Source organism: Pongo pygmaeus, chromosome 14, assembly GCF_028885625.2.
Source record: "Pongo pygmaeus isolate AG05252 chromosome 14, NHGRI_mPonPyg2-v2.0_pri, whole genome shotgun sequence".
NCBI lineage: Eukaryota > Metazoa > Chordata > Mammalia > Primates > Hominidae > Pongo > Pongo pygmaeus.
The window spans coordinates 110227880-110241701 of NC_072387.2; the positions used below are offsets into that span (position 1 = coordinate 110227880).

The 13822-nt window shown below is 35.8% G+C and overlaps 1 protein-coding gene across 2 annotated transcripts in view; it reads left to right on the forward strand.

The window, feature by feature from the left end:
- The window catches only part of PCCA (propionyl-CoA carboxylase subunit alpha), a 454909-nt gene that overhangs the window by 213421 nt on the left and 227666 nt on the right, over window positions 1-13822 (forward strand). For both annotated transcript variants that reach the window (XM_054445844.2, XM_054445846.2), the window contains exons 13-15: window positions 6708-6851; window positions 8175-8249; window positions 12427-12495. In XM_054445844.2, the coding sequence (XP_054301819.1) occupies window positions 6708-6851; window positions 8175-8249; window positions 12427-12495 (288 nt within the window). The remainder of the gene's footprint in view (window positions 1-6707; window positions 6852-8174; window positions 8250-12426; window positions 12496-13822) is intronic.

A 13822-nucleotide genomic window follows, 5' to 3' on the forward strand; every position in this document is an offset into this window, starting at 1 on the left:
TGTTATTGGCAAAAATAAACAAATCAAAAGCACAAAACAAGCAACTGACAATGTCATGTCTCTGAAGAGCACATCTGTATATAATCCTACACAGGTATACACACCTTCATCCATCTATTCTAAACATGAAGAATGTATCAGAGAAAAGGGGAGAAAAATTGGTTTCTAAGCCTTGCAGTCCAACTCTTTTTTTTTTTTTTTTTTTTTTTTTGGTCTGAGGTAGAGTCTCACTCTGTCACCCAGGCTGTCACTTTTAAATATAACCATTATTTCCAAGGTGAGTTTATAGGAGTGATGTGTTGGGGCTTATTTCCCAACATGCTTTTCATCCTTGAGTGCTGTGGATCAAAATCTAATAACCTTAGATCTTTATTTTGAAATCCTGTATTCTCAGGAGGGTAGAGCTTCAGAATTTTAGTAGGTACATGCTAGATTCCGTTCCGTGAACAGAAAGAGCAGAATCTTTCTGAACAGACAGAGCAGAACCAAAAATAATGGCATTGACCATCCTTTCAGGCTGGAATAGCAACAAACTACAAAGACAGAGGCCTATTATGCCAAACACTTATGAAACTGAATTTTATGTAATGGGACAGTTTCCTCATGTTTCAGTGGGTAATCATACTAAACTACTTTGCTAAGTTGAATCCAACAAGTTCTGCTTACAAAAGATAGCTTTCAAAAAAACAAGTCTTTGTAATATCTGTCAGTTTAGACGGGATATATTGAATAAAAATGTCACTTAAAATTTTGTTAATTTAAAAGAACATATTTTGATAACAAAAAATTTCACCATTCTCTCACCACACCGTATTGTGAGAGCAATCTCCTATGCCTTCTCTATTAAATGACAGTGATGTATTGAAGAAGTTTGTGCATGTGTGGAAGGATTTTGTAAATTTCAAAGTGCCACACCGATGTTGGTTATACTTTTGTATGGTTGGCCTTACACTTTTAGGGGCAGTTTCTGCTTTGACTAAGCAACTGGGCCACCATTTACCAGCTGCCAAACAATTAGAGCTGCAGATATCCCACCGTTGAAGGAATTTTTAATACTTCTCATCAGCCTCCTCCTCATAATGGCCAAGTTAACACACACTGCTTCTTTCTGACTTCTTTTTACATGTTGTGACTTTTCCCCTTTTCCCTTAAAACTGATTTTCCTCAGTTTTAATTTTCATTTCAAGTCAACTCAGGTATATAATTAAAATTGCCTTGAATCTTGCTCCCCTTCAGGATGACTCGCCTGTTATTCAGTTACTGATCCTGAAAGTTTCAGGAATTATTAGGTAAATATCACAGTAAAATATTTAAAAGTTTAGGTCAGAGGAAACATTGCACAAACTATCTGCTATTGTATAACTATTTTTATTTAACATAGTGGGAGGATTCTGACAAGAATGTTGGTCAAGTCACATGTCTTTATTTTTAATAATGTTTTATAATATGAAAAACAAGTCTTTCTAGGGACACCATTTTTATTTTTATTAACTTTTTTATTTTTTATTTTTTTGAGGCAAGATCTCACTCCCATCTCCCAGACTGGAGTGCAGTGGCTCCATCTTGCCTCACTGCAGCCTCGACTTCCTGGGTTCAGGTGATTCTCCCACCTCAGCCTCCCAATTAGCAGGACTACAGGCATGCGTCACCATGCATGGCTGATTTTTTTGTATTATTATTATTATTTTTTAAATAGAGACAAGGTTTTGCCATGTTGCCCAGTCTGCTCTCAAACTCCTGGGCTCAAGATATCCATCTGAGTTTTCCTCCCAGAGTTCTGGGATTATAGGGGTGAGCCACCGTACCCTGACATATTTTTCTTAACTTTAAATTTTGAAATGATTTCAGACTCACAGAAAAGTTGTAAAAGTATTACAGGTAGTTTCTGAATACACTTCACTCATATTTACCACATTTACTTTATCTTTCTATCTATATCTGTATTTACTGGAAGCATTTCAGAGTAAGTTGCAGGCCTGGTGCCCCTTTACTCCTAAATATGTCTGTACTTCCTAAAAACAAGTAAATTTCCTTATGTAACTATAGCACCATAATCAAAATCAGGATTTGAACGTTAACGTATTACTGTCTTCCAATTTAGGGGCTATATTCAAATTTCCCCAGTTGCCTTGTTAATGCCTTTTGTGGTAAAAGAAAAAAAAAAATCTGGTTCAGCATCCTGCCTTGCATTTAGTTGTTATGTCTCTTTATTCTCTCTCAATCTGGAATAATCCTTAGTTTTGTGGTCAGTTGTGATCTTAACATTTTTTAAGAGCATAAACCATTTATTTTATAAACTGCCACTCATTTTAGGTTTGCCTCTTTTGTCATGTACTAGATTCAGTCTTTGCATTCTGGGCAGGAATAGAAATGACACTGTCCGTCTATAAGCACCATGTTGGTAGCACGAAGTACCTCTTTATCCCATTGTTGGTGGTGTTGGCTTTGTTAAGGAGGTGTCTCTGGCATTTCTACACTGTAGACTTTCTATTTTCCTTTTGTCCTTAATAAAGTATCTTATAGGGAGATACTTTGAGACTCTATAAATAGCCAGCATACTTTCACTCACTAGCTTTAGCTTACTTCCTAGTTTGTATTTAGTGAGGAATAGGCTAAAGATGACAATGACAGTGTCAGTTTATTATTATAATTTTTAGAATCATGAGGTAGGTAACAACACAGTGCCAAGGAGATTTAGTTTTCCTAAGCTTATTCTGCTACCAAAATGAGATACATTAAGCACTCAGAGATGAAGCACAGCCTAATTTACCTCACAGTTGCATTTGACAAGCTTAGTTATATTTTGGGAAATAAATTTGAAGCAACAGATGAGTAAGAGGGAGTGGTAAGAGGTATTAGACACAATGCTAATAGTGACAGCTTGGTGGTGATTAAGAAGACAAAACTAAATTAAAATAGCAAGTAGATCTATAAAAAGCTAGCCGATTGTTACCATCTAGCGTAGGTGTATGGAGCTAAACATATTCTAGTCCATGAGGATGATTATGGCATGAGATATTATAAGGCATGATTATGTCCTATAATATGGCATTTGATAATTTTTTGTATCTGTTTGAACAAAAGATTCATGGTGAGCTAGGGATATAACCAATACAAATAAATTTATCAACAACTGTTAGACTCTGCAGTGTGGCACTCCCTTGAGAAATTTGTTTTTGAGGATTCAGGTATTATAACTTGATAGGGCTTACTCCTTTTTTGTGAGTGTGAATTTTTTTTTTTTTTTTTGGGGTTCGGGCTTACTCTTGCTCACTAAATCCCGAGATTTATATATTCACATGCTAATATGTTAACAATGCAAAACAGTGCTCTCTGGTGGATCCCTGATTTGTGTGCTTTTTAGAAAGAGCACATTGCTGTTGGCTAGGAAAAACATATGAAGCCAGGTTCTCAAATATTTGTGTGGTAAGGATGGAGTAACAATAAGGGAATTCCATTTTGTATTTTGACTGTTTTTAAGGCATTGTTTCAAAAAGTGTGTTCCATGGACTTGGCAACTCATAAAGGTACTTTGCAAAAGGAGGAGGAAGTGCTGCACAAGGCCCTTCTCTAGGAGAGTCACAGGACATATGGGCATGCTAATGACAAGAGTCTTTCCTAAACAGTCTGTTGAACTGAGATTAACCCGGTGTTTCCCAAATAGAAGTGACACAGAAACCTTTTCCCCCCACATAATAGCCCTCACAACAGATGCTTATTAGCATCAGACTTCTGTAGTTACATTTTCTTCTAAGTGGGACAAGATGAACTTGTTGGTTTACCAGACACCAATTTTTGACTTTTTTGTTTTTTTGTTTTTATAACCTTTTGGTCAAGTTAACCATCTTTTCCCTGCCTGCCTGCCTCCCTCCCTCTCTCCCTCTCTCCCTCCCTCCCTCTCTCCCTTCCTTCCTCCCTTCCTCCCTTCCTCCCTTCCTCCCTTCCTTCCTTCCTTCCTTCCTTCCTTCCTTCCTTCCTTCCTTCCTTCCGTCCCTTTGTATAACCCTGTTCTATCACTTAAGTATTGAGCTTAGCTTGCAGAGAGAAACCATTGCTAAGCATTTGGGAATAGGGGGATATTTGTGATTATTTAAGCAATGTTGTGCTTATAAGATTTCTGGTAATAACACAGTCTAAAGGAAATGCTTCATATCCTGTGGAGTAGCTTTGGAATCCTATGTATTTAGAAGGATTTCTTTCGAAAATGTTTAAAATTATAAGTTTTACTTTAAAGAAGTTAATTTCTTTTACCTGGAAAATTGAAGCAAGTTAGACTATTTTGTGGACTTATGCAGTACTTGTCAAAAGGTAAATGTTTTTTAAAATTTCTGTTAGTAAGGATTTTACCTTTAGCAGCTTGTTATTTTAGTTATCTGCTTAGTTGCTTCTAATTTGAATTATTTGTAGCTCCCTAATTTAGATTGTAAAATGTTATGGCTCTGTTATAGGGCTAAGTTTAGAACACGGTGGGTCCACTTTTGGATCCCATTCAAAGTGGATCTGATGTACTTATTTTCCTACACAGTTAAAGATCCATCTTCAGAGGTGAAGCGGAGACTCAATAAATTTGGATCTTGAAACCTTCATAGTAATATGCTTTTTAAAAGACATGTATACATAATTGTGTAGCTATTGCATATACTTTTATACATACATTTCTTTCATATACATTTCTGTCAGGAAGATCAGGAAGATAATGTCATCTCTTCAGTGAGATAAATTCCAACTCCATCTCGACCACTTACTATAGATGTGACTCTGTATTTGCTGTTCATTCATTCAATATATATTTATTTGCCTTGTATATAGTATGTACTTATACGGGCACTGGTCATAGAAAGAGGAAACTGAATGGTTCACTTAACTTTTAAAATTGTCTTTTCACCTATCAGGGATGTGTGAATAGTATTGATGTAAAGCACTTGGCACATAGTAGGTTCACCTCTTTGTTTTTTTGTTTTTTTGTTTTTTGAGATGGAGTATTGCTGTCGCCCAGACTGGAGTACAGTGGTGCAATTTCGGCTCACTGCAACCTCCTCCTGGGTTCCAGCAATTCTCATGCCTCAGCCTCCTGAGTAGCTGGGACTACAGGCGTGTGCCACCACACCCGGCTAATTGTTTTTATTTTTAGTAGAGACAGGTTTTCATCATGTTGACCAGGCTGGTCTCAAACTCCTGACCTCAAGTGATTCGCCCATCTTGGCCTCCCAAAGTGCTGGGATTACAGGCGTGAAGCACCACACCCATCCAGGTTCACCACTTGAGTAGAGTACTGAGATGCTTTCTCACATGAAATTGGTTTCTAGTAATAATAGAGGGTTTTTTTGCTAGTTACTTTCTTATTATATTTATCTTTTAGAGTCTTGGTTCTTACAAAATCATAATTTGTTTTCAAAAATATATATTTTAAACTACTTAATAAGATCTTTATTTAGTGTGACATTTATTTTACGAAGGGTAGATGCTTATTTTAGTGATGATTTGTCATTAAAATTATGTCAAAATGTCTTAAAATGTTGATGAAACTGTAAACAAACTCATAACACACACAAAGCTAATTATGGGTGCCATCTGTTTATTTTTACAAAGCTTTTTTTTAAGACTATGGCATTGTCTGCTTATGATAAGCTTCAAGATTATTATAATGACTAAGTCCTGTCCTTCAATTAGTGTAGTTGAAGATGGGAAGATAATTCGTTTGTTCACTGACCTTTTCCTGTGTCAGTGTATGAAATATGACATGTCATGATAAAGAAACTGTTGTGAAGTGCATTTAGAAGATACTTAATTTTTATGAGAAAAAAATGACATCAAAGCAGCAGATGTGGCCAACGTTTTGTTTAAATTCTTAGAATGTATTCAAGGTTTTAGATGAACGGTAGATAATTCACTCTTTTCCGGTGACTTAAGTGGCTTCATTTTAACTCAAGGTTAAGAATTTCTAAGTGATTGACAGGTTTATGTTGACATGTATCCCTCTTTGTGTACCTGTATGTCAGCACATGTTTTTGTACATACATATCTCATGTGTTAGTGCAGAAGGCCAGGTACTTGCATGACAGCATCAGCCCAAGTAGTTATCAGCAATCTGCTGAGAGAGCAGAGCGATTGCACTGGCTCCGTTTTGCAATTGTGCGTGCTAAGCATTACCCAAGTCAGTGTGGAGGGAAAGCAACCTGAAGGATCCGTCTGCTCCCTTCTGCTACACTGCCTCGATGCAAGATTACGCTAATCTGGCTGCTTGTCAGGACAGGTTAGTGAAAGCATGCAAGTGGGTGAGACTTAGGGTGGACTAGTGCTTTGGAAAATCATAAGCTGCCCCTGTAGATGCCACATTAAGTGCAGCAGAATAGGTTGATTATCAGCCACATCGAAGATTGCAGTGAAATAAATATATAGTTTTTTGGTTAAGAATTAGTTTCAAAATTAAAATTCTTAAATATTGTCAGACCACAAATAAATCAAAATTGAGAAAAATAATACAGATAGTTTACAAATACTTTTAGGCATTAGTTTTTCTTATGATTTGTGTATTGTGTTTATTCTTTCATTTTATTCCCCTAGCTCAAGAGTTTTTTAGTCAAATATATTTAAATGTTACATTCGATTAACTTCATTTTACCTAAAAACTTTTGTGATTTGTCTTGTTTGTTTCTATTTATTTACCCTTTTCTACACCTACTGACTGGCAGACCTTGGCCTTGCAGGTTGAGCATCCTGTCACAGAATGCATTACTGGCCTGGACCTAGTCCAAGAAATGATCCGTGTTGCTAAGGGCTACCCTCTCAGGCACAAACAAGCTGATATTCGCATCAACGGCTGGGCAGTTGAATGTCGGGTTTATGCTGAGGTAAAATGAATGGTGTTGGGAGGAAGGATGGTGGTTGTGTCCAGAGTCATGAGACCTGGTATAGCCAAACAATGAGGTAAAGTTAGGGTTTTATAACGTTGTCAACTATTGGATTATGTAATCCATAATTAAATCAGAAAAAAATTAGATAATTTTGACCAATTCCAAATAATTTTAAAGAATTGGGCTTAGTTAATTGTCATGTATTTGTAGATGGGGAAATAGCTACCAATCCTTTAAGAGGCAACAAAGCATTGGTTAAATATTCTTGAGCTTGAATGGACCATGGTTTTTGTTTTGTTTGCATTTTCTTTGTTTATTTTCAAACAACACTAACAAGAAGTAGCATTTATTTCCATGGGTTTTTTAAAAAAATGCCCACCTTGGGTACACATTAGTTGTTGATCAGATATTTACTTAAAATTTTTCCCAACATTTTTTTCTGTATAATTTTCTCCTTTATTATTACATAAAAATAACAATCAAAATTTAAATTGTAAAGCTTTTAGTAAAACATGTACTCTTAATTTATAATTTTAATTTTGGGTTTTACTCATAAACTCTCAGTTCAGTACTTCTAAATGCTTTTTTCAAATGACTAAAACAAGAATGCAAGGTAACATTTGTACTATTTTTACTTTTCGACATCAAAAATGCCTGTCAAGATTAAAAATAAATCAGTGTCTGTGTTTAAGAATACTGAAAGCTGGTTTGAAATATTTTTCAAGGAGTTCAAAAATATGTTTTGGCATGACTGTGTTGCTCTTGCTTTTTTCATATTTTAAGTAGTATTACTTTAATTCTTATGACACTGAACCTGTTTATTCTGATGATCTAAGATATTTACAAATGAAGTACATATCTAGTAGCATGTGCAAAGTTTTTTTTTTTTCAGGTCTTTATTTGAAGAACCCAAATTCTCAAGTTTTACCATATGTGAGCTGTTTTGAGAAGTAAGAAAAACAAATATCTTTAGTGTACCACATTTGTTGTTCTAAACTTGAGTATGTTTTGATGTAGGGCCTAGGTTATTTTATTTTTTGCCCAAGGCATTCTAAGAAGTTTTATAAAATGTTGGAATTTTACCAATTTCAATAAAGTATGAACAAGGTCAGGCTAAATTCTGCTTACAGTTCTGTTTGATTTTTAAGTACATTCTAAGTTGTCTAGAGTAAAAGACAATAATATTCTGAAATCTGTGATTTGGTAAATACCATATGTTGAAAATAGACCTATAAATGGTTCTTCATTGTGTAAATATTTAACCTTACTTGTGCTGATTTATATTTCAAAGACTGTGCTTCCTTTTCTTTGAACTTTCAGGACCCCTACAAGTCTTTTGGTTTACCATCTATTGGGAGATTGTCTCAGTACCAAGAACCATTACATCTACCTGGTGTAAGTCATTAAGCTGTAATACCAGCTGAAGGGTTAAAATCATGATTTATGTCATACTTTTATGTTAAAGCGTGTCAACACCAAAGGGTGTAAATTGAAGGACAAGTGAAATTCATGGGAATCATGGTTTTTGTGTTGAAAACAAATTTTTTTCAGTATTTTGTGGTGTTCAAGAAAGTCAGGATCCACTGGACAGGGGAAGCCTGGGGACATCTGATGATATAAATGATAGCTTACAGTGTTCCCAATTCTTTCGAAAATTATAATAAAAAAGACTGTGAATCCTAAGAATGAGAAATGATGTTTTGTGTTACAATTTAATCTTTTCAATAAATCGAATCCAACCCTGCTATATAGTCACTTGTCAAGAAATTCAAGCACAAAATCAGCTCCTTAATTGAAATTTAAGGAGATTGAATTAAGGCAAACAAAGTGTGCCTCAGTCTATTAAACCTCATGGACTTGAAGGAGTACATAATATTTGTATCAGTTAAAGAAAAGTGACCACTGTCCATTTTATTCCATAGCTCTTCTATATTTAATAGCTATTTTAAAAATAGTTTTTGTTGCAAAAAAAGAGCAAGGACATACCCTTTTTCTTAAGGTAATAAGTGCATATATATATGACATTATGTTAGCTGGTAGATGACAAGGCTGTACCATCTGTGAATATTCAAATTATTCATTTTGATTACTGGCATGAAGATGGTGAAAAATTACAGGAAGAATTCTAAATCTGAAGATGTTATTGGATATATGATTTATTTCACTTTTTAAATTGTTTTTGCCCATGTGCTTTCTAAAGGGACTTGACCCTTTCTGGGCTTGGAGACTCCATGCTGTGTTCAAAGCCAAAAGACAGAAAAAAAATTGTAAAGATTTAACAGGCATTATGTGACGTTCAATAGCACGTGAGAAAACAAGTATCATAGGGACATATCTAAACACTTTTTTAATCAAACGAAAGAAGTATTAAATAAGAATTCATAATGATTACTCTAGTTGTTAGAAGTTTTCACCATGTTGTAATAGCTAACAGGATGTCAAACATTTTGCCCTCGCAAGTTTTTGCAATTTGCAATTTTCAAACGTGAGACCTGTTGAAAGTACAAGTGATAATGGACAAACTATACCCCCTACAGTCTTCGTCCCACCAAATCTTTCTTCAATTAATGCTGCAGCAGGAGTTTTATGTAATAACATTTGCAGTTGTGAGCCATCCATAGAAAGAAAAAACAATTAAAATGCCTTAAATGTTCTGCTTACTGCTGTTATTTGCTTGTGTGAGTGTTGCATGTCAGCTAAATGGACCAAGGAATAGATAAAGTGATTGGGTGGAGGAGAGTGCACACTAAGCTTTGTCTATCATTATTGCTGGGAGCAATCAAATTGATGTCAGCAGGACAGTAGATGCGTTGACAGCTGTAATTATGTATCTCCATGGTGATCACTTTTGGCCTGTCATGGAGGCCCATGAGTCCCCTCCCTTGGAAGCATTTAATCAGATTGGGCTGTCACTTGTCAGGTAGACATGGCAGGCTGGGAGTTGTGCTTAGGGGGAGAGGTGAATTGAGAATGAAGGATGGGAGACGTCTGATAGTTTCACAGGGTCCACTGTGGTACTGAAGACAGAAATTTTAATTATGCTAGAGGTTTCTGAGCAATGGTTTGAGAATCTCGTACAGAGGTGCTTGGGTGTTTTGTTGTGGTTGTTATTGTTTGTTTTTTTTCCTTGCCTTATTAAAACTAGAGCAGTCGGTTTACCTTAGAAAACAATTTTTGGCTCTTACCTTTTTTGGTCACAAGAATGCATACTTAGGAGTTAACGTATGGTTTGTACTTTTCACATGCTTCATTAAGCCTGAAATTTATTAATATGGCAGAGGTGAAGATTTCCTTTTTTATTTTTGATCATGTTTTGTAAATTTGTTATTTTCAGACCACAATTTTGTTCTGCTCAGAAATTTGGTTCTGATTTCATGTGAATTTTTTCTTAAAGCTTTTGGTGCAAATTTGTATAGCCTTTCATGAAGGAATGGAGACTTGATCTGACTTCAAATTGGTTGTTAAGAAATAAAAATATAGCTGATTATTACTTGGAAAAAGCAGCATAAATAGTAAATTATAAAGTAGAGTTTTCATACTGTGGTACAGTTTTTAATTGGGAATACTGATTTGCTTATACAAAGATACATGTTGATTATATATATCTTGATTTTATCGTATGTATTTTAAAGTTAAGATGACATAACTTCTGTGATCATAATATTAGTAAATAACAAAGACAGTTATATTTAATTAAGATCTGTAGGTAACACCTTATAGGATGATGTTATTCAAGGCAACTGAAGTTTTAAGTAAGGAACTGTAGAAGAATGTAATAAATATTCTTTATTGTCTATGTTATTTTATTTGTGGGTTGAACATCTGAGTTCTTCCTAGCTTTGTAGCAGTTTATGTAGCAAATGATAGGATGTAGTTAAAGTCAGAAGTTTTAGAACTTGTATCAGTCTTGTTTTTAAACACAGCATTAGCAAGCATGCTGTGGTTTTAAAGATGACATAGTGGTCAAATTAGCTCTTTCACTTTTTGGTACTAAAATTAAGAAAATGAAAACTCACAGATATATTTTCTGTTATGTAACCCGATTACTAGTTGCCATTTTGGGGCTTTTTAATGTGGGGAAAAGGTAGATTGTGATTTTATTGCTTTTAAAGCTGCTCCATTAATTTTTTTCTAGTTTTTGTCAACACTGTGAATTTCATAGAACATCAGTTTATGTCCTGAAATATGTTTTCAGAAAATAGAAAGCCAAGTATATTTCGTAAGTGTGCTGAATGATTTTTGTTTAAAATTAAGATTTTTGTATATGAATGTGAATACGGATACAGATACCTATATTTTTGTTTGTGCTTGCAAATACAGAAATAAAAGCCCCCCAGGTATGTTATAGTGTTCCTTTTACAACCTTACAAAGAGAATAATAGTAGTGTGAATTTTAAGAAAATGAAACTATAGCTTGTCTTCTGATGTCACCGTATAATAAAGCCATCATTATACCCTCATGTGGATATCCTAGACAAGAGGTTCTACATGTGGTCCCTTGATAATTGCCTAAATTAAAATATTAAAGGCCTAACAGCCGCTGTGTTGACCTTTTTCTGCCTTGCTGCAGACAGATGAGCTGCTGTTTATTACGAAGGCTTCTTCCCACAGGTGGAAGGCTATGTGAGCTTCCGCTCTTCTCTTCCCACCCCTTTACAATGTTGGGCATCAAAGTCCTGCTGTTCCAGCAGCTTTGATTCAGTTCCTCCATCCTCAAGACCCCTAGGATGTGCCTGACAGTCTGAAGTATTTTGATTAGCTTTTAAATACTTCAGATTCCAAAACTTCTTTCTAATAATTTAATAAATATTCTGTCCTCAGTAACTGCTCATTTTTAAAGTTTTGCATGGCTAACCTCCGTGCCTTGCTGCTGGTATCAAACTGGGAAATGAAAACAAGAATCAGTGATGTACTAACTCACTCGTTGGCTGGTTAACAGCAATCAGCCTCTTCAAAAGAATATTTTGAACTTGTGCTATCCCCCTACCCCCCACCCCATGAAAATCACAAAATCAGAACTCTAATTGGGGCTTTACAAAGCAAAGCCATAGGAAAAGCTGTGTAAACATTAAAGCCTCAGGGGACCAACAGTAACAGAAAAATAGTGTTTTACAGTTGAGAGAGTGAGGCAAAAAAGAAAGTGTTACAGACATGAAAGGCCCAGGCCCATGTTCCTATGGAGCTGAGGAGCAGGCTTGACTAGGGGCCTCACTGGTGGGCTCAGAAGGGTCTGGCAGGGAGTGCAGTTAGCAAGGGCATCGTCCATGCCATGCTTCAGCTGGAAGACATCATCAGAGAGCCACAGCATCCTGGCATAGTGATGTGGGAAGTCTTCATTTTTTATTTTTTATTTTTGCTGTGTCTTAGTTTCTTCATTCAGTGGCAGAACAAAAAATGTGTTGCATTGCATATTAGATCAAGATTTTAGGTTGTTTTCCTATTTTCCAGAAGTTGAAATGTTATTCGAGATTGAAATTCTCTATCCATTTTCTCCATGGAAATGAAATTTGTGGTTACAAAAAATATCTACACAATATGAATTACTTTTATGTTTTTCTTTTTTTCCTCCCAGGTCCGAGTTGACAGTGGCATCCAACCAGGAAGTGATATTAGCATTTATTATGATCCTATGATTTCAAAAGTTAGTTTAATTTCTTAATGGATTATTTGATTTCTTCTGAAAAATCAATGATATTTAAAGAGTCTGAAACTGGGCCTTTATCTGAATCATAAGCTATAATTAAACAACTAATTATGCACTGATGTAAATGTGAAAGCAGAGCAGGTTTTTTCTCTTGAGAGAAAATTCAGCGTTATGTTAGTTTGCAGTACTCCTCCTCCCCAACTAAATCATGCCACCGCCATCACACATGCATGAACAATAATAATAATAAACATCTAACCAGCGGTGTCAACCTAACTCATTGCCATGAGAAGGAATTAAGTTTGTTTTTGGCCATTGGCAGAAATTACCTGAGATGAAAGTATGAATGAATGGCAAGAGTTGGGCTGATAGGCAGTGTTTGTTAGGGTAACTTTTTGATCTTTTCTCTTCAATTTTTTACAAATTATCAATTATTTAAGTAGATTTGATGTAAGAGTACAAGATTTGTTTTGCCCACCTGTCTTTTTGAAGTTTGACTTTCCAGAATAAATGAATTGAATTTTGGATCTTTAACCTTGAATTTTTGGATCTTTAAACCCTTAAAACCTTATAAAGTGTAAAATGCTGTAATAATTAAGATTGTGGATTTTATTTTTATTTTATTATTTTTTTTTTGAGATGGAGTCTCACTTTGTCCCCCAGGGTGGAGTGCAGTGGCGCGATCTTGGCTCACTGCAACCTCCACCTCCCATGTTCAAGTGATTCTCCTGCCTCAGCCTTCCGAGTAGCTGGGACTACAGGCTCGTGCCACCAAGCCCAGCCAATTTTTTTTGTTTTTAGTAGAGGTGGGGTTTCACCTTGTTAGCCAGGATGGTCTCCATCTCCTGACCTCATGATCTGCCCGCCTTGGCCTCCCAAAGTTCTGGGATTACAGGCGTGAGCCACCGTGCCTGGCCAGATTGTGGATTTTATTTTGAAACTTCTGTGTTCTCTGAAATGATACATCTGTATTGAGGAATGATTTGTTTTTTAAGCCTTATTTCTTTTCCCCAAGTGTCCTTTTTAATGTTATAGTTGCAGTAAACAAACCGTTTTTTATCTCTCTTTCTTCAGTTAAGGTTTTAGTGCTTTTTTTTTTTTGGATAGGGTCTCCCTTTTTCACCCAGGCTGGAGTGCAGTATCACGATCTCGGCTCAGTGCAGCCTCAACCTCCCAGGCTCAAGCGATCCACCTGCCTTAGCCACCCAAGTAGTTGGGACTACAGGCGTTTACTACCATGCAGGGTTATTTTTTTATATCTTTTGTAGAAATGGGGTTTCCTCATGTTACCCAGGCTGATCTTGAATACCTGAGTTCAAGCAAT